Source organism: Mytilus galloprovincialis, chromosome 1 (assembly GCF_965363235.1).
Source record: "Mytilus galloprovincialis chromosome 1, xbMytGall1.hap1.1, whole genome shotgun sequence".
NCBI lineage: Eukaryota > Metazoa > Mollusca > Bivalvia > Mytilida > Mytilidae > Mytilus > Mytilus galloprovincialis.
Window position 1 is genome coordinate 114,268,132 of NC_134838.1, and position 19,748 is coordinate 114,287,879.

At 31.3% G+C, this 19,748-nt stretch overlaps 1 protein-coding gene across 6 annotated transcripts; it reads right to left on the reverse strand.

Moving 5' to 3' along the window:
- Positions 1–3,012: 3,012 nt before the first annotated feature.
- Positions 3,013–17,249, reverse strand: LOC143052369 (uncharacterized). Of its 6 annotated transcripts, none has more exons than XM_076225392.1 (10): positions 16,960–17,031; positions 16,185–16,243; positions 15,583–15,741; positions 12,455–12,565; positions 11,565–11,662; positions 11,214–11,337; positions 8,956–9,177; positions 8,306–8,424; positions 6,734–6,848; positions 3,013–5,131 (listed from the first exon to the last, which is right to left on the reverse strand). In XM_076225392.1, the coding sequence occupies exons 4-10, from the start codon at positions 12,504–12,506 to the stop codon at positions 4,839–4,841; spliced, it is 1,023 nt and encodes a 340-aa protein (XP_076081507.1). In that variant the 5' UTR covers positions 12,507–12,565; positions 15,583–15,741; positions 16,185–16,243; positions 16,960–17,031; the 3' UTR covers positions 3,013–4,838. The 6 variants fall into 6 exon arrangements, 5 of the variants coding, with proteins under 5 accessions (XP_076081507.1, XP_076081517.1, XP_076081500.1 ...); XM_076225402.1 differs by having other exon boundaries at positions 15,583–15,694; positions 16,960–17,026; XM_076225385.1 differs by lacking the exons at positions 15,583–15,741; positions 16,960–17,031 and adding an exon at positions 17,127–17,249.
- Positions 17,250–19,748: the final 2,499 nt, after the last annotated feature.

Below are 19,748 nucleotides of genomic sequence, written 5' to 3' on the forward strand. Positions count from 1 at the left end.
CAAGACGTCAGCGTGTCGACACTACTCCACATCTAAATTACAGCACCGATTTTAACTGTACATTGTTTTTTAGCTGTTCACTCACGGGCTGGAGTATATACACTCAAAAATGATTCCACTCCTTGACGGGAAGATGATAGATAGAAAGTCATTAAAAAAACATCATGATATATAATACATTGTACATTGTATTATTATATTTTTTGATCTGATCAAACACTCATTCACTCAGCCGTGGTATCAACTGAGACCTGAGGCTGAGACTCACCATAACAGATAATAACACACTTCTTCTTCCTTGCTAAGGAATGGATTCTTTAAAAAGTCAACTAGACGGAGAATGAGACAGCTCTTGTAACTATTTACAAATAAAACGTTGCGAATATATAATTTAACAAGAGTGCACATGCTGAAATGTCTCGCCTTCTTTACTAATCATTGATATTATGTTGATAGTCCTAAATATAAAGCTTTATTACAACTATCACATAAACTTAACATTAACCAAGATAACTAAACATTGACCAATGAACCATGAAAATGAGTTCAAGGTCAGATGAACCATGCCAGGCAGACATGTACAGCTAACAATTCTTCCTTACAACAAATATAGTTGACCTTTTGCTTATAGTTTAAGAAAAACAGACCAAAACACAAAAACTTAACACTGAGCAATGAACCGTGAAGATGAGGTCAAGGTCAAATAAAACCTGTGCGACTGACATAGATCATAAAATATTTCCATATACCAAATAAAGTTGGCCTATGGCATATAATATTAGATACAATGACAAAAACTCAAAAACTTAACTTTGACCACTGAACCATAAAAAAGAGGTCAAGGTCAGATGACATCTGCCCGCTAGACATGTACACCTTACAAGCATTCCATACAACAAATATAGTAGACCTATTACATAAAGAATGAGAAAAACAGACCAAAACAAAAAAACTTAACTATAAACACTGAACTATGAAAATGAGGTCAAGGTCAGATGACACCTTCCAGTTGGACATGTACACCTTACAGTCCTTCCATACACCAAATATACTAGACCTATTGCTCATAGTATCTCAGATATGGACTTGACCACAAAACTTAACCTTGTTCACTGATCCATGAAATGAGGTCGAGGTCAAGTGAAAACTGTCTGACGGGCATAAGGACCGTGCAAAGTACGCACATACCAAATATAGTTATTTTATTACTTATGATAAGAGAGGATTTAACATTACAAAAAATGTGAACTTTTTTTCAAGTGGTCACTGAACCATGAAAAAAAGGTCAAGGACATTGCACATGTGACTGACTGAAACTTCGTAACATGAGGCATCAATATACTAAGTATGAAGCATCCAGGTCTTCCACCTTCTAAAATATAAAGCTTTTAAGAAGTTAGCCAAGGATTTGTATAGTTATTTTCTATATTTTGACTTTGTCAAAAGCCTTTGCAAAGTCAAGTAGGTTTACGTCCACTTGATCTTTCCCTGATTTCAGTTGTTTGGCCAATTCCTTCTATTGTTGAAATTAGTTGTGTCTCACAGGATCTACGAGCTCTGAATCCATGCTGACTGTCTGTCAAGATATTATGTTGTCCAAAAATGTCAAAAACAAGTTTTTTCTTTCAATTTTAGCATTACATATAGTGGCAGCTGAGGGTGAAACAAACAATTTTTTTTTCTCAGAATCAAAAACAAATTATTTTTTTCTCCAAAAACTGGAAACAAACTTTTTTTTCCAAAAAAAACCATTACAAGAAAACCTTTAAATGCATCAGCAGCAAAATGAGCGAAGGACTGGCTCATGTCCTTCCACCCAGACAAGTGCTCAGTCCATCAGATAACCAAGAAAAAAACAACGAATAGTATTTATAATGAATATGGAAAAAATTGATTTAAAAAAAAATCAAAGATTAACATGTAAAATCTAGGTGTAAAAAAAGCATACACTTCCATGTATGAAAAAAGAACTTAGAGGAGTCTTATAACGATATTAAATGCTTTGCTTATAAGCTTTGCCTATATCGGCGTTTTGTATCTGCGCTGATCTGCATTTCATTTGCACTAATTTTTTCTTTCACTTGCACCAATTTTTTCTTTTATTTGCGCCAATTGTTATTAAAGAATGTACAGCAAGGTGAATTTAAGCCACACAATTTTACAATCTACAAGCATCAAGTGTGAACACAACCAACTATCACAAAAGTTTTTATGGCAGAAATTAATATAATAGATCTACAATATATTTGTTTCTAAGTATGGATAGTAAAATTTTGTATTTTCACTAAGTTGTTTAAATCACTCGAAACTAGGTGAGACATGCACAGAAGTGATAGATATGCATTATAAATAAAGAAAATTGAACATTTTAATCAACAACAACAAAAAAAATCTGTATCATATACCCAAGAGCCTGTGTGTGAAACATGCACTGGGACTCCACTAACATATATTTTATGAATTCATTGTAAAAAGTAAGATCACAAAAATACTGAACTCCAAGGAAAATTCAAAAAGGAAAGTCCCAAATCAAATGGCAAAATAAAAAATTCAAACACATCAAATGAATAGATAACAACTGTCATATTCCTGACTTGGTATAGGCATTATCTTATGTAGAAAATGGTGGATTGAACCTGGTTTTATAGCTAGCTAAACCTAATGTAATGTAATGTAAATTTGCTTTTTTTTAATAGTTCTGTCTAATTTTGGTAACTTATTATCTTTGCTTGGGCAGTATATGGAATAGTAGACAGAATGTAACTATGATAATCAAACAGCATAGTCATCTCCAGTGTTGATTGTTGGTAAAGATATCCTGCAAAGGTCGATAAAGTTAGACATGTACAGCTGGGACACCTTTGACAGGGAAAATTTCTAAGTGATGATTTCAACTGTACTATCTGATTCCTTTATCATTGACTAACTGCATCAGTCCTATCAAGAAAATCTTGATTTGAAACATTACTGGATATGGAATATAAACATTTGAGTAAATAAAATTGAAAGACATAATATTAATTCATTTTATTTGCGATATGTATGATTTTGACTTAAAGAAAATGAAATCAATGAAAAGTTATAATTGCATTAAAAAATTCTGCCAGCAGATAAATACATAATATTACATATAACAAATATTGATAAAAACAGCACAAACCAATAACAAATATCTAAATAAAACAAAATTTGTATAAAGAAAATACTTGAATGAATACAACAACTTTTAGTTATTAAACTTAATACAAGCAATATCACATTTCCAAATTGAAAAAAAAAACATTCCAGTAAAAGGCTTAAAAGTAATATCACATACTTGATAAATACATTAATTAAAAGACAAATTACCTGATAGAGAAAAACAAGGTAGTAGACAACATTTAAGGAATGACTAATATATTTTCTGTCTATGAAGAAATAATTTAATTTTGGATGTAACGCGTCTTCTGATTGGCTGACGTTATTTTGTTATGAGCCCATAGACATAATTTAGTCATGTGACCGTGACGTCATCAACGTTTTTTCATGGTTTTCTACGGTTTAAATTGGAATTTAGGATTAAATCATAAGAAATGACTGTAATATTTTTTCTGTCTATTCGAAATAACATAAAAAATGTGGTGCACACTGTTAAATAACCCGCTACGCGCGTTATTCAGTGTGCACCAAATTTTTAATGTTATTTCTTCATAGACAGAAAAAATATTACAGTCATTCCTTAAATAACATAAAAAATTTGGTGCACACTGAATAACGCGCGTAGCAGATTATTTAACAGTGTGCACCACATTTTTTATGTTATTTCGAATAGACAGAAAAAATATTACAGTCATTTCTTATAATTTAATTCTAAATTCCATTTTAAACCGTAGAAAACCATAAAAAAATGTTGATGACGTCACCGTCACATGACTAAATTATGTCTATGGGCTCATAACAAAATAATGTCAGCCAATCAGAAGACGTCTTACATCCAAAATTAAAATTATTCATTGATATCTGAAAAGCACCCTAGATTGAATAGTAAAGATTGGTTGAGCAAACTCAATAGATCTGGTACATGCAATAACCACAAACAGCTTGCATATAAGATTATTGTTCAAGGATGTAAATAGATTGAAACTACAAACAAACTAATCTTTAATCTTAACTAAAATTAAGAAATTATTCCTGATGAACAGCCTGAATTTATACTGATTTTACCACAGTTTGGTACTTTATACTGAATATTTTACCACAAGCTATAGACATAGAGCCAAATAAAGCATTTGATTCTGTAAGATGAAGATAATGAAAATGAGACTGGACGGGATTTAAGATTAGGCAATATTGTTCAGCCTATAATGTAGAAATGCAAAGTTGGTGACATGATAAAATGAAGTTGGTTTATGTTTAGAGATGAAACAAGTGATGCTGTAAGATGAAACAATTGATGCTGTAAGATGAAACAATTGATGCTGTAAGATGAAACAATAGATGCTGTAAGATGAAGCTGTTGATGTTAAATCATGTATATTAAGCTACATACATGCTGGCTTTGTCTTAAAGAAAACTTAAAAGTAGCATAGAGGGAAAAGTCAATTATGACAGTATTATATGATGATGGTGCTATCTGTACAAGAAACCATTAGATAACAATCAATAATTAATCTGACTTGCAGAATATAGCCAGCACTTGAAATTGTAAAACATGGCCTCACCCTTTCATGTAGGTTTTTATTATCAAAGCTACCTTATTTATAATCGTTCTTTATGGTTCACTTTGTTTTATGTACTCTCTTTCTAGGACAAAAAGTATTATTAAAAACTAGACTAATTTGCTATCACAAAACATTATTTTATCTATACATTAAATAATCAATGAGGGATTTTGGAAGGTCCAGTGTTGGTATGTTCTTCAACTGCTCTGTTTGTGTATTGTTCCTTATTGTCTGTCTACACAACCTTTGTAATGATTTAACTGTTCCAAGTTCATGACTGACCCACTTCCCAAACACTGGCACAAGTTCACATAAATATTTCATTCTGTCCGAGGTCATTAGTTCCTTGTCGTACTGACAATCAGCATGTAACAAAAACTTAATCATTTCAAATTTTCCAAATTTAACAACTTTCTCAATTGGTGTTTTGCCTGGAAAAAATAATTTTGTTTTATAGTGAAAGAGATATATATGTTTATCATATGTTTACCGTAGTACAAAATACAGTAATTTTGTATATCTAATAAAGATTTTTTTCCCAGTCTGTATCACCTACCCTGTATCACATACCCCGTATTGCATGGCTAAACACGTATCGCACACCCCATATCGCATAGCAAAACCCGTATCGCATACCTGGCATGACGTCACAATTCGAATGACGTCAACGTTTGACCTATGACGTTCAGTTGCTGTATTTCCTGGCATAGGAAAAAAAAGAGTTTTCACAAAAAAAAATGTCCTATCATTTCAACTAAAATCGGTATTTTTTCCAAAAATTAATACCAATGGTCTTTAACATATATTGAGAATGTAATAAGATTATAGGGGGCATTACGATGTGGATATTAAGCAAACAAGCATGTCTATAAAAAAAAAAACCAAGTCAGCTGGAAAAATACAGGAAAATCATAATAGAATTGAGAATGGTAATGTGGAATGTGTCAAAGAGACAACAACCCAACCATAGAGCAGACAATAGCTGATGTCCACCAATGCTAGCTTATAATTTCAGACGATTTAAAAAAAAAATGGATATCCCATAAATTTGATTCTATTAATATATATGATAAACAGAATAATACATGGCAAAATCCGTATCGCATGCTGTATCACCACTCGACCAATATCAGCCCTCGGGACCTTCGGCCCTCGGGACTGATATTGGTTTCTCGTTGTGATACAGCATGCGATACAGATTTTGCCATGTTATATGCTATATATAATTACAATAAAGAATTTTTGTATAGCCACCTTAATTAGTTGTAGCATGGAAGTATTATATTGACAATTGTCAATATAATACTTTCATGGTTGTAGTGATTTAATTAAGCTAAATTATACTGTTTCTGTGGCAAGTGTTATGCCATTGTAATGGACACAATTTGATTGTATATATATGCAGGTTCTGCGGGTTTACTGCTACGTCATTAAAGAACACAAAAAAATGTTAGAAAAATTAAGTCATTAATGTTATATATATAATTTAATTTTTATATATATATATAACATTAATGACTTAATTTTTATATATATATATATAACATTAATGACTTAATTTTTATATATATATATATATAACATTAATGACTTAATTTTTCTAACATTTTTTTGCATATACAATCAAATTGTGTCCATTTCAATGGCATAACACTTGCCACATAAACAGTATAATTTAGCTTAATAAGATCACTACTACTAATTAAGGTGGCTATACAAAAATTCTTTATTGTAATTATTTAAGAGTATGTGTTACAAAAACTTAATATTTTATTTAAAGTTGAAACTTATGGAATTAAATTCATTTAAGGTTGTGACTGTTGATATTTTTAAGCAGATCCAGCCATTTCTAAAAGGGGGAGGGTTCAGACCCCCCTTTTTTCCCCATGGATCATAACCTATCTCAGTTATTTCAATTTTTCAACCTACACTTAACTAATGGGTTTTGTTTGAATATATAACATAACATTTCTGTTTGTTACTGAAAACTGTTTACATGTGACCAGTGTGTAGCACTTAAAACTTGAACCTACCATTAGAGTCTTTAGTATTCAAATCAGCTCCTGCTTGTAACAACTGTAATGCTAAGTTAGTCATCTTGTCATGTTCTGTTATCAAATGGAAGGCTGTTCTTTTCTTGTTATCAACCTATTATCATTGTAAACGACAGATTACATTTAATGTCATTTACAATATAGTTTCTAATTTAAAGAATGTGTAGTGACTCATTCAGTGATGCCAATTTCAGACCCTCAATTCCAGACCCTCAATTTCACAATCTCTAGCAGTCAGTGTTATTAACAACCAACTATCACAAAAGTTTTTATGTCAGAAAATGATATAATACATTAATACATTAGAAGAATAACAGAATAGAAAACATATTTAGCATGTTGGTTCACTATCATTACAGTCTGTCATATCTGTATTTGTGCAAATTATTTAAAGTATTTTCATATTTTTCATGTCAGATAGGGCCTTTTATATCAGATTATTTGATTTGGGTTTTTCTCATTGTTGAAGGCTGCATGGTGGAGCTACAATTGATTAAACATCCAATTCATTTGAACTACCTAGCTAGCTATGGTGGATAGTTATCTCATAAGCAATCATACCTGATATCTCTTTACTTCTATATAAACAGAAAATTTCATTTCACATTCAAAAGACATGTAATGCATGTTACCTTTATTTGCTTTAAAACTACTAAAAATGATTCTCAATGAAGAGGTGTTTATATATTTTTAAAGGGGCACTAGCTGTCAAATTCATGGTCACCGATTTGACTCAAATTCTCATATTTGATTTATAACAATGTAAAACATTTATCCAAACTATCAAAAGTCTAAAATAAACAGTTTACAGAGCATGGGGTAGATAATATATTAAGTTCGTTTCATGTGTATTTTAGTCCAGACGCCATCTAATTAACTATCGATTTGACCTCAGATGACCATATAAGGGATGTAAACATAATTAAAGATATGAATAGATTAAACCAACACGTGCAATTGGATTTTTATAGGTCTATTTGATTTTATTTTATAGATTAAAAATAGACGTTTCTTGTTGCTTTTAACCGTTTAAGAATGATTTTATGTGCATTGAATTAGTAATCAAATGATTTACCGTAGTTTCACTTTCATTGTTGACATTCTTTTTCTTTAAATAACCAGTACACGTACAATTCATGCGTTGTCAATCTCTAGCGAGGGGTTAAATTGAAGTTCGCATGAATACAGATTTTAAGAGGTTGACTCATTCACTTGCAAGTGAATAACGAATTATCAATGTTTCTTAGCGTAATTTGACAAAATTGAACCTTTTTGGCTGAAAAAAGCGAATTGTTATTTCACTATTTCACTTTCATTATTGATTGAACAAAACAAAATCAAACTTTAGATTTTTTATATATCTCGTAGCTAGTGTCCCTTTAATGAAGTGCAGGCTATTGACCTGCTGTGATACCTTTTTTCCAATAATTGAAAGCATGTCCTAAGACTACTAGTAGCCTCACATTTCCTAGAAGGTCTTTTGAAATAAGGTACACCTGCAATAGAAAACCTCATTGTTGTCAGCTCATACCACCATTTATTTATATTTACATGATTAATGTCAGCTCCAGCGTTTAACAATACTTCTACCACTGTTTGTGATTTACTGCCAACAGCCATCATTAATGGTGTAGCATGTAAATTATTGGCCTTGTTGACAGCACATCCTCCTGAAAGATCATAAAGGGTTTTAAAAGATATATACTACTAAAGGAAGAGATTAATAGCATTGAGATGAAACTCCTCTGAAACCCCACAGTCGGAAATATTTTTGATATGTGTTATAAATATAGTGTTTTGTACTTCCTAAATTTGTATTTAAACAATCGTTATTTAAACAAAAACACCAATTTTTGAGAAAATATTCATATTTAGCGACCATTATCAATCTGGGTCTTATATGCTTTCATGCATGCTATATCAACATACTGCCTGCGAAATTGAAAAAAAACTCTTAGTTTCAACACTTGTCCAATTGTACTGGGATTTTGCAGGGATCTTTTAGTACCATTTGTAGGATTTATTGGCTGGGAATGACTACTGTAAATTCAGAAACTATTGTGAGTTTTTTATTATTCATATTGATGTGAAAAATGCAACAGATTCCTAGTTTGAGAGCATCAGAATCTAAAGGGTCATTTGAATGCATTTTACACATAGATAACACAGTAGCTGTAGTAAAGATTAATAGTCTTCTTTACCTTTTATAAGTAATTCTATCACTTCCATATTCAAATGTTTTTGCCGATGTGGTTTCAAGATTTGAAATGCAGCATCTAATAATGGTGTTGTTCCTTTTATATCCCCAAGGTCAAGGTCTGATCCTCCTTTTATTAACATATCAACAATTAAGGGACTGTTGACATCAACAGCTTCAAGTAAAGGAGTTCTTAAACTTTTTGTATGGCAATTCAGTTCAGCACCTAAAAAAAGAAAAGATTCTTGTCATGTCATGTTTATGGGCGTTTTTCAATAAAAGCGTAACTTTCAGACCTAAAACAAATGGAAAATCAACTTGTCTAAAATTTAATTTCAAGAGTTATTTTGAATACTTCTATTATAGTCCTGTTTGTAAACAAAAAGTGCAATCTTAAATATTCTTTAAAATGATATTATTTTCATAATTTGTGTATTGTTTCGTAGGGGACTTTTGTCCCCTAAGAAACTTCTTCTAAACACACATATCTTTTGCAATTTTAAATGTTTCCTATAGACATTCAAGTTTGTTTACTTTAAATACTAGAAAAATCTCATTTTTTCTGAATTGGAAAACCATTTTTATCAATAAAGATTAGACAGTACTTTACATATGAAGGTACAACTCATGTTACGTAGTGGACATTTTGATGCGTTTCGTAGTGGACAAAACCATTTCGTAGTGGACAAAACCATTTCGTAGTGGACAAAAAGTTTCGTAGTTGACATCAACCCTATTATATGTTGATAAAAACATAATAAAATTTACATGAAACTAACCCTTGTTATTTGTTTTGCACGAATATAATTGAAAAAAGATTGAAAACAGACTGTATGGTAGTGGTAGTGTCCACTACGAAACATTTTCTCCCATACTTGTTTCGTAGGGGACCGTTTCGTAGGGGACATATTCGCATGTTTTATTTTTCCCCCACAATCCCTATATTGCAATAGTAACAAGACTGATTGTATTCATCAAAGCATTTATTAAGCTGTACACTGATATTTTTTTCATAATTTTAAAACCAGATACTGAAGAAGATTTGACCCGTTTCGTAGTGGACATTAAAAAAAATACGGTATCACTCTGGTCCATTTGATGTGCTCAATTTTTCTTACCAACAATTTAATTGCCGTTATAAAAGCATCACTTCTTTTGTAAGACCCTAATGTTTATATCTCTTGCAAACAAAAATTACATTGATTTTATAAAACTGTTTATTGGCAAATTTTAATGACTTCGTTTCGTAGTGGACATTTTGTGAGGGACACACCTTCTGAAATTAAAAATCCTATATTGAAAGCTGTTTATTAAAACATGTTGGCTCTGAACATACTTTTGAATTATTAAAGAACTTATGTAAAGTAAAAATAACATTTATTTCTTCATTTTTTTACGATGTTTTAGAGTATGAATGTTGAACAGGCGGTCTAGGGACATGCCATTTTGGTTGTTTTGGACCATTCAGGAGTCAATATCTTATCAATCCCTCTAAAACTAAACTGTTTCTTTGCTTAAAAATGTTAAATCTAATTCAATGTACTGACAGCACAAAAAATTACTTGCAAAGATCAAACACTTTATTTTTAAAGTGGCTGGGACAAGAAAATACGTTTTTATTGAAAAACGCCCTTATATGTTATCTTTTGTTTAAAAACTCAGGTAATAATTATATTTAAAGTCGCTGAATTGTTTACTTTGTTCTTACAGATATTAAATGAAAGTAATATTATGTTAAGCATTGCCTAGGAGATACTAGTCAATTTTCCTGCAAGTCAATGCTAAACACAACGTTACTCTGATTATTAGAGCGACAGTGACTAATTCTTATTAGACTTCAGTTAACCTATCTCTATAAATATTCATTATTTGTACTTAAGCATGAACCAAGTAAAAAACAATCCCCAAATATTCAATAATTGTACTATGGTATGAAGCAAAAAAAAAATCTCAAAATTCTTAAATGATTTCCACTTGAACTTATCAGCAACATTAAACTATTTTGACCTCCTATTTCTAGTAAATACTTATGGTAAGGTGATTAAGAGCATGACGTAATTTACAGTGTAGAATATGGCTTACTGTCTATTGTTGAAGACTGTTGACCTGTAGATATCTTTTTTGCATTACTTTGGTTGTTGGGTTGATGTCTAATTGATGTACGTACATCTTGTGTATGGACATGCACAGACATCATTAATAAAAAAAAAAAAAGAAAGGTGTGGTATGAGTTTACTGTATAATATTACTATTCCTACTTACCTTTTGAAATTAAATACTGAACAACATCAGCTCTATCTGTAGCCACTGCCAAATGAAGTGGTGTACGTTGAGTACCTTCTCGAATATTTACTAATGCACCATTATCAACTAACCACTCTACTGTCTAAAAAAGTACAGTAGAAAAAACATCATTCAAATACTAGTACTGATTCTAGGAAAAAGACTCATAATAACAGATTTTTAATCTTTAAAAAGCATGCATCACATACATGTAGTAGTATACAAAATCATGTTTTAATTGTGTTACTTTTAAAACATTTGTCCACATTTCATGTTCAAATAAATCTTTCCAAAGTAAAAGAACAATTTTTTAATCATCAATACCATTACCTCAATTTGACTGAATATCACTGCCTTTATTAAGGGACTATATTCTGTCAGACGTATATGTCGAGATAACTGCCGGGATTTTATCATACATTCTGAACCTTAAATGAAACCAAAAAAAAAATTAGTACTAAAAATAATCTGCAGAAAAAATGTCATTGTTATCTATTAAAGTCTTTCATAATGGAATATTTTTTCAGTAGATGTCAAGTTACAAAAATCCAAACCAAAAGTGAGATATTTTACTACAGTGAAACTATTTCGTATTAGAGGTTTGTAGTATTACCTATTTAGCATTGTGACATTGTGGGTTACAATTATAATGATGATTTAGAACAAAGATGACACTGTGTATGTTGGATTACAATTGTAATGATGATTTAGGACAAATATGACATTGTGTATGTTGGATTACAATTGTAATGATTTAGGACAAATATGACATTGTGTATGTTGGATTACAATTGTAATGATGATTTAGGACAAAGGTAACATTGTGTACATTGCATTTCAATTTTGAATGATAATTTAGGACAAAGATAACATTGTTTACGTTGGATTACAATTATAATGATGATTGTTGACAAAGATGACATTGTGTATGTTGGATTACAATTGTAATGATTTAGGACAAAGATGACATTGTGTACGTTGGATTACAATTGCAATGGTGATTTAGGACAAAGATGACATTGTGTATGTTGGATTACAATTGTAATGATGATTTAGGACAAAGATGACATTGTGTATGTTGGATTACAATTGTAATGATGATTTAGGACAAAGGTAACATTGTGGATCTTGGGTAACAATTGTAAAATAGTAATGGAAATCTGTCAACTGCACTTAATATGATATAGCTAGATTGTCAAACAGAGAAAACACATATCTACCTGTATGTATACTATTTATGTCAACACCAAGTTTTATCTGATTTCGTAACATAGGAATATCATCAAGGTGGACTGCTTTAAATATCTCAGCCTCATCATCTGGAAGGGTAACTGCAAAATAAAAATGAATATAAATAAGTAGTCTTCTGTGGAATAAAGATCTCAGCCTCATCATCTGGAAAGGTAACTGCAAAATGAAAATAAATATAAATATGTAGTCTTCTGTGGAATAAAGATCTCAGCCTCATCATCTGGTAGGGTAACTGCAAAATAAAAATAGATATAGATAAGAAGTTAGCTGTGGAAAAAAAGATCTCAGCCTCATCATCTGGTATGGTAGCTTCAAAAAAAAAATATATGAAAATTGACATGAAAGCTTATTTGGAATACATCAAATTAAGTGCTGAAATGACAAATTCCGTGTTTAAGGAAACAATTTGCTTCAGTTTATAATAGGATGAGCAATACTGCATTACAATAATTTGAAAATTTCAGGAAAAACCACAAACATTTGACCTATGATCCTATCAAACCATGTTTGGATATATGAATCCCTAAATAAGTACACTGTGTCTAAACCACACCGGCAAAATTTGCTCGGACTCGATGGTATCTAACATCCGGCACAATGACGGAACACCAATAGACAAAAGAAAGGTAGGTTTCTCCTTATTTTTTTATTTTTTTTATGATATCGAAGAATATATATACATATACAACTATTTTCTATTGTGAGATGCAATATTTTCTACAACCGTTCTATATTAACGGAGAAATAAGTCAAAATGCATGTCAAAATGACGAATTGAGTGAACCTTGCCTCGAAATTGTTTAATTTCTCGTTAAATTGTTCATATTGTACGGAAAGAAAGGTACGGGAAGATAGATATTGACACGGAGATTGCAAATTTAGTTATTATGAGCATCTCAATAATTGTATTTCTGTGTATGGAACGAAAGAAAAGGGTCATGTCAAATTAAAATAAACCGGTTTCGTCAATGTTGTTACTACACAATCACCCGGTTTCGTCTATATATATCACCCGGTTTTTTTTTTTTTTTTTTTAACAAACAATTTATGAAAAGAAACTTTGGCACGGATCTGAACATTGTCTTTCGAGAATTTAAATATATATTTATTGTAAAGTAAACTTGGCGTGTTAAAATCTATTTTAAACGGGCACTTTTGGACATAGTTAATTATGATAATACACATTTTCCTAATGAAAGGCGTATCCCTTATTTCACTTAACTTCAAACTAATTTTAAATGGAATATAAATACTGAATAGCAAACACTGGTATCTAATTATTTTGTAACATTATTATATTTTCTTTGTTTATAATAGTAGTATGTAAAGATGAAAAATAAAAGGATGTGTTTTGATTGTGCCATAATTTTAATTTACTATATTATATTATATACACTTAGTTTACAATATTTACAATCAATTATTAATACATTTATGCATTCAATCATTGACGAACAGTCCCAAACCGACTATAGTCTATACTGTTCTGCACAAATTAATCATGCATGCAGTCCTGTCAGATTTTCTGGTACTATATATACTGTGTTACTTGCGCACTAAAGCGAGTTTTCACACTTAAGCATCCATAACATAGCAGTGAGATTTGTAACTTTCTCCCCGTTTCTGGTAGGCACATTTATTTTCATAGGCATGTTTTTCACATTATTTTTACAGTTCAAATTAATTTTTTGTACAGTTCAAATTCAATTGAAACTTCAAGATAACTTTCGAAAACAATATCTGACAGTTTTGTATTAACTATTTTCAATGTGAATAAAAGTTGGTTTGCAAAACATGACCGTCATTTATATCTAGGTCTTATTAAGAAGTAGTGACGGTAACCACTTATCCCATAAACATTGACAATGAGACAACTTTCTTTTAGACACAAACATTATGTTGAATTAATCAAGTTTAGGTCAGCGTATGCCTTAAACAATGAGAAAAACACACAAACTGCATGAAAGCAAGCTATAACAGGGCCCTAAATTATAAATGTAAAACAATTCAAACAAGAAAACTACCTGCCTATTATATGTTCAAAACACATATGGTATAAAGCAACCGTGGCAAAGACAACCATGGAATTACAAGCGTGTGATTCGGGAATGGACTGAGTCAAAGTGTTGTCGCTGACACAAACAGTACAACAAAAGTACAAATAATAAAAAATGATGAAAAAACCTTAACTCGTCCGATGACAGAGCCTGTATAGTAAATGCGCGATGTGTGCCAAAACTTGTATTATAGTTAAAATTATCTTTTAACGATTGTAGAAAAGATTACATACATAGAATGATTGGATTACTTATAAAGGTGTCCATCCTTTTGTGCGAGAAAATCACATATCAATTGTGTGTTTCGATTTTTAAGACCGTAAACTTTAATTTCAAGTTTAAACATGTTCAACATATTTTCCCATAACTCATATAGAAAACGCATATTTAGAGAGCTTTAATCTCAATATGCTGTTAAAAAATTTCGGAATGCAAAGTAAATTAAAATATTTGTGTCTTTTGTAAGAGTAGGAATTCAAGTGTTTGCTTATTATTTATTTGAATCTGAGACTCATATAAATAATAAGCCATTGTCCGGTGAACTAACTTGTTTTTCAACGACCCACAAAACTCCTTTTGAACGCTGAAGTTAAATAATCAATTATAATGTAATGCGATTATGATTTTTTTTTATTTGACCAAACCGGGTTATGCATTTTGAAATCTATGACGAAACCGGGTTGTATACATTGACGAAACCGGCCAGTTCCATTTTGACATGACCCATTTCTTTCGTTCCATACACAGAGATACAATTATGGAGATGCTCATAATAACTAAATTTGCAATCTCCGTGTCAATATCTATCTTCCTGTACCTTTCTTTCCGTACAATGTGAACAATTTAACGAGAAATTAAACAATTTCGAGGCAAGGTTCACTCAATTCGTCATTTTTACATGCATTTTGACTTATTTCTCCGTTAATATAGAACGGTTGTAGAAAATATTGCATCTCACAATGGAAAATAGTTGTATATGTACCGGTATATATATTCTTCGATATCATAAAAAAAAATAAAAAAAATAAGGAGAAACCTACCTTTCTTTTGTCTATTGGTGTTCCGTCATTGTGCCGGATGTTAGATACCATCGAGTCCGAGCAAATTTTGCCGGTGTGGTTTAGACACAGTGAAGTAATCAAATACCAGTAACTGAAAAGGAGGTGTGGGTAATAATTCAATGAGTTGTTATAAACCAACTGAAATAAAAAAAAGACATAAAGACATAAAGACAGCAATATAAATGAATGAAACATATGTTTTAAAATGAATATTTTCACTTTATATTTCAAAATAAATTTAGGAACTTATTTAATATTAACTTTGGTCACAAGCATAACTTGCGTAGGTAATCCCAGAAACATTTGATGAATGAATGGAAATAATATCATTTGTCAGGTGTGGTTTTTTTTAAGAGGCATATATGATAAATATTGTGATTTTGTTTGATGTTATTCTAATTAATTTAGAATAAGAATATTTATTATCCCAATCAAGGGCCCTTAATGATGGGCAGCATAACGTGTACACAGAAAACAATACATCATGATATGTAACAAAATTTTTTATATATATACAATTTAAATGAATGGCACAACTAAATTTTATATGCTGGACTTTAATATGATACTGTGTCAATTACCTTCTAATTTGTATAACAATGGAGAGCTTCTTGTGATCTTGGCAGTCATGGTTTTCTTTCTGAAAATATATTAATTTAAAAAGATACCTATCTATGACAATGTGAGAATTCATTGTTGAATATCTACCTAGCTTTTTAAATATAACTTTCAAAGAATCATATACTAAGCATTGCCCTACTGAGAAACAGCTATGATATATCAAGTATTTTATTGCTACTAGCAAGAATTTTCTAATGCAGGACCACTCCTAGTATTACATAGTAAACTCCCCAGCCAGAGCCCTGCATGACCCACCTATCCATTTCTGCATTTTGGATGGCATCTGTAAATGATAGTAGTTTAAACTGTAATCAGAAGCAGATTTAAGGGGGGGGGGGGGGCGGGGGGCCCGGCCCCCCCTTTTTTTGGGAAAAAATTTGGTTGCTTATATAGGGAATCACTGAAGCTTGACTGGAGCGGGCCCCCTCTTAGGCAGTCAGTGGTCCCCCACTTATTAAAATTTCTAGATCCGCGAGTGGTAATTCAACTGTCAGACAAGTAATGAAATTCTGAAATTATATAATGTAAAATCCAGGATTCGTCTTACTATACAAATCCATAGGCGGATCCAGGGGGGGCCCTGGGGGGCCCGGGCCCCCCCTTTGGTGGGAAAAATTTGGTTGATTATATAGGGAATCATTGAAGCATGACTGGAGCGGGGGCCCCCCTTAGGAAAAGTTCTGGATCCGCCATTGAAATCCTTCGAAAAATGAAATCATCCTTAAGTAAGCTTACCTTCCTCAGATTTCAAAAACTTTACAGATTAGTAGAAAATAATCTCTCCACAATTTAGAAAGTCACATATGGTTCTATTTACTTCTAATATGTCAGGTAAATTTAAAGGCAAATCATTTAAACTCCATATCTATATTTAGTTATTACATTTAATAGCAATACAATACCTTTCAATACCAAATATAGTAGTCTACAGTACTGTCATGCTTTGTTGATCAAGTCACTGATTCGAGGTTGTATATACAGTCATTTAGTAATTATTAACCTGAAGGTTTACCAGGGTAAAAATTAGGACAAAAGGGGAGATAAAAAATAACCCGCCAAAATGTCAATTATCTATCTATACTATTAAACGAGAAGACCTCATTTTTGGTGTCGCTTCTCTTCTTTCCACAATAAATTAATCAACACGCCTCTGTGTCCTATAGGTACAGTGCATAGTCGCATTTGTCATCCATTCATATGATTATTCAGATTGAGTTATTTTAGGAGAAAAACGAGAAAAAGGGCATCCGGGTATTGTCCCGTCATTGTACGAAATTTTAAGTCAGATTAGACTTCCGGTTTGCGTTTTTTCTGTATTATTTGAACATACATATACTACGAATAAAGTGTATTTTCAGAATTTTATCTGCTATCATTTTCAAGTTTACTATCCACGGCAGTCACAGAGTTTATTAAATAGAGAGGGTCTGTATACTATATCAATGATCACCATGGATCGATTAGTAAACTTAGAATTGAAAGTAAATACGCGTTATTTATATAGTAATGAATGTTCATAATATACAGATAAGCGCTAAAATTTTTCATGTGAACTTTTGATACAAAAAAAAAGAAGATGTGGTATGATTGCCATGTTGAGACAACTCTCCACAAGAGACCAAAATGACACAGAAATTAACAATTATAGGTTACCGTACGGCCTTCAACAAAGAGCAAAGCCCATACCGCATACTCAGCTTCCAAAGGCCCCGAAATGACAATGTAAAACAATGCAAACGAGAAAACTAGCGACCTTATTTATGTACAAAAAATCGAACGAAAAACAAATATGTAACACATAAACAAACGACAACCACTGAATTACAGGCTCCTTACTTAAATAAATGTTCATAACATACTAAATGTATGTTCATATTGAAATTGATAGAAACCCAAAAATTGGGAACTTTGGAAATAAAGGTGGAGGGTAAAAAAAACATTTTCCTGTCCCCAATAACCTATGACTTATGATACTTTTGCTGAAATTCTCCAGTCATTCTGTATTTAACAAAATTCTTCCAACAACACTTTACATACTGATACTTTATTTTAAACTACGCTCTGAATGCCCGCGATTTCGCGGGTGTGTTCTAGTATACTGTTATAGTTGAAACGTGTCGTAATGAGAACGGTAAATTTCCTTAATTTAGACAACCCTCCACCTTTTCTGTATGATATAATTTAGAAACAAATTTTATATACATAAATCCTTACATTAATATAGTCATTTATATAAAAAGCAAATATTCAAATTTAGTAATATTCAGATAACGAGTACACTTTCCGAGGTGCTTTAGTCACAGGCACGAGACGAGTGCTGTGGCTTTAGTCTTCTAATCATGGATTAATCATATGATCTTTAGGTTTATATCAGTGACAGGTGCTGATGCAAAATTATAACTAAATAAGGGAGGATAATACAGTGGTTTTCTTCCAATAAAATGCAGACCAACCCAGAGAAATTTCAAGCCATCTCTATTGGCTATAAAACACATGATAAAAAGATTGTGTTTGATTTGAATGGTATTTCTATATCATGTGAGGATATGGATATATGTGTTTTTTTGGTTTTTTTTGTTTGTTTGTTCGTTTGTTTGTTTGTGTATTTGTATTTTGTAAATTAAACTTCAATTTACATATTTTAAATATTTGTAAAAAGGCTGCAAGGAAATTAAATGTTTTGAAAAGAATTGGGAAACATCTTAACAAACTGAGTAAACTTAGATCAACTTACAATTTATTACTCTTTTATCAGTATGTCTAACTTTAGTTACTGTGTTACGGCCAGAAATCGCCTTTAAATTGTAGCCAACAAAAGACACAAATCAATAGTAAAATTTAACAATATTTAATATACAAAAGTTTACAAAAGGTATTACACAAATATTACTGTTAACTTAACTGTCAAAATATGAGTCCAATCTGTTATCTTTATCTGTATCCGGAAATCTTTCGGAATCCAATTTGAATATTACGTTCACTACTAATGTCACAATCCAGTATGATGTTGTTTGTAGAATAAAAGTGTCAATCCAAATGTTGTGAATACTAATGTCTATCAATGTCTATGTCCAAGTTTAATTCATGAGAGTTTAACTTTAGTGTCTGTATATATAGTGTTGTCAATGGAAAATTCTAGAACACTCTATAATGGAACATTGTGGAAAATCCTGGAAAGTTACAACGGAAGTTTCTGGAATAACGTAGAAGTTTAAATTACGCATCTTTTATAAGGATCATTCTAGAAAGTTCCAATCATTCTGTGATTGTTCCAGTGATTCCTAAACTGCACAATTATAAGATTATTTGGTAAACAACTATCAGGCCATACAACACAAATTAGGCCAACATAAATAAACATAATAATTACAATATCATAACACCTCCCCCCTTAAAAGAAGTTTTAGTGTAACAAAAACTTATCATGAATAATATGAACAAAAATACATAATATATACAAAGTGATTTAATAAGCTCTAGATAAAGCATCAGCTATTACATTATCTTTACCCTTAATATGTTTT

Excerpts from the sequence above, each read along its gene's own strand:
- LOC143052369 (XM_076225385.1), bottom strand. The coding sequence starts at position 16,233 with ATGACTGCCAAGATCACAAGAAGCTCTCCATTGTTATACAAATTAGAA. Across the intron at positions 12,566-16,184 it reads ATTGTTATACAAATTAGAAG|TTACCCTTCCAGATGATGAG; the intron begins GTAATTGACACA and ends TTTATTTTGCAG. Across the intron at positions 8,425-8,955 it reads GATAGAATTACTTATAAAAG|GAGGATGTGCTGTCAACAAG; the intron begins GTAAAGAAGACT and ends ATGATCTTTCAG.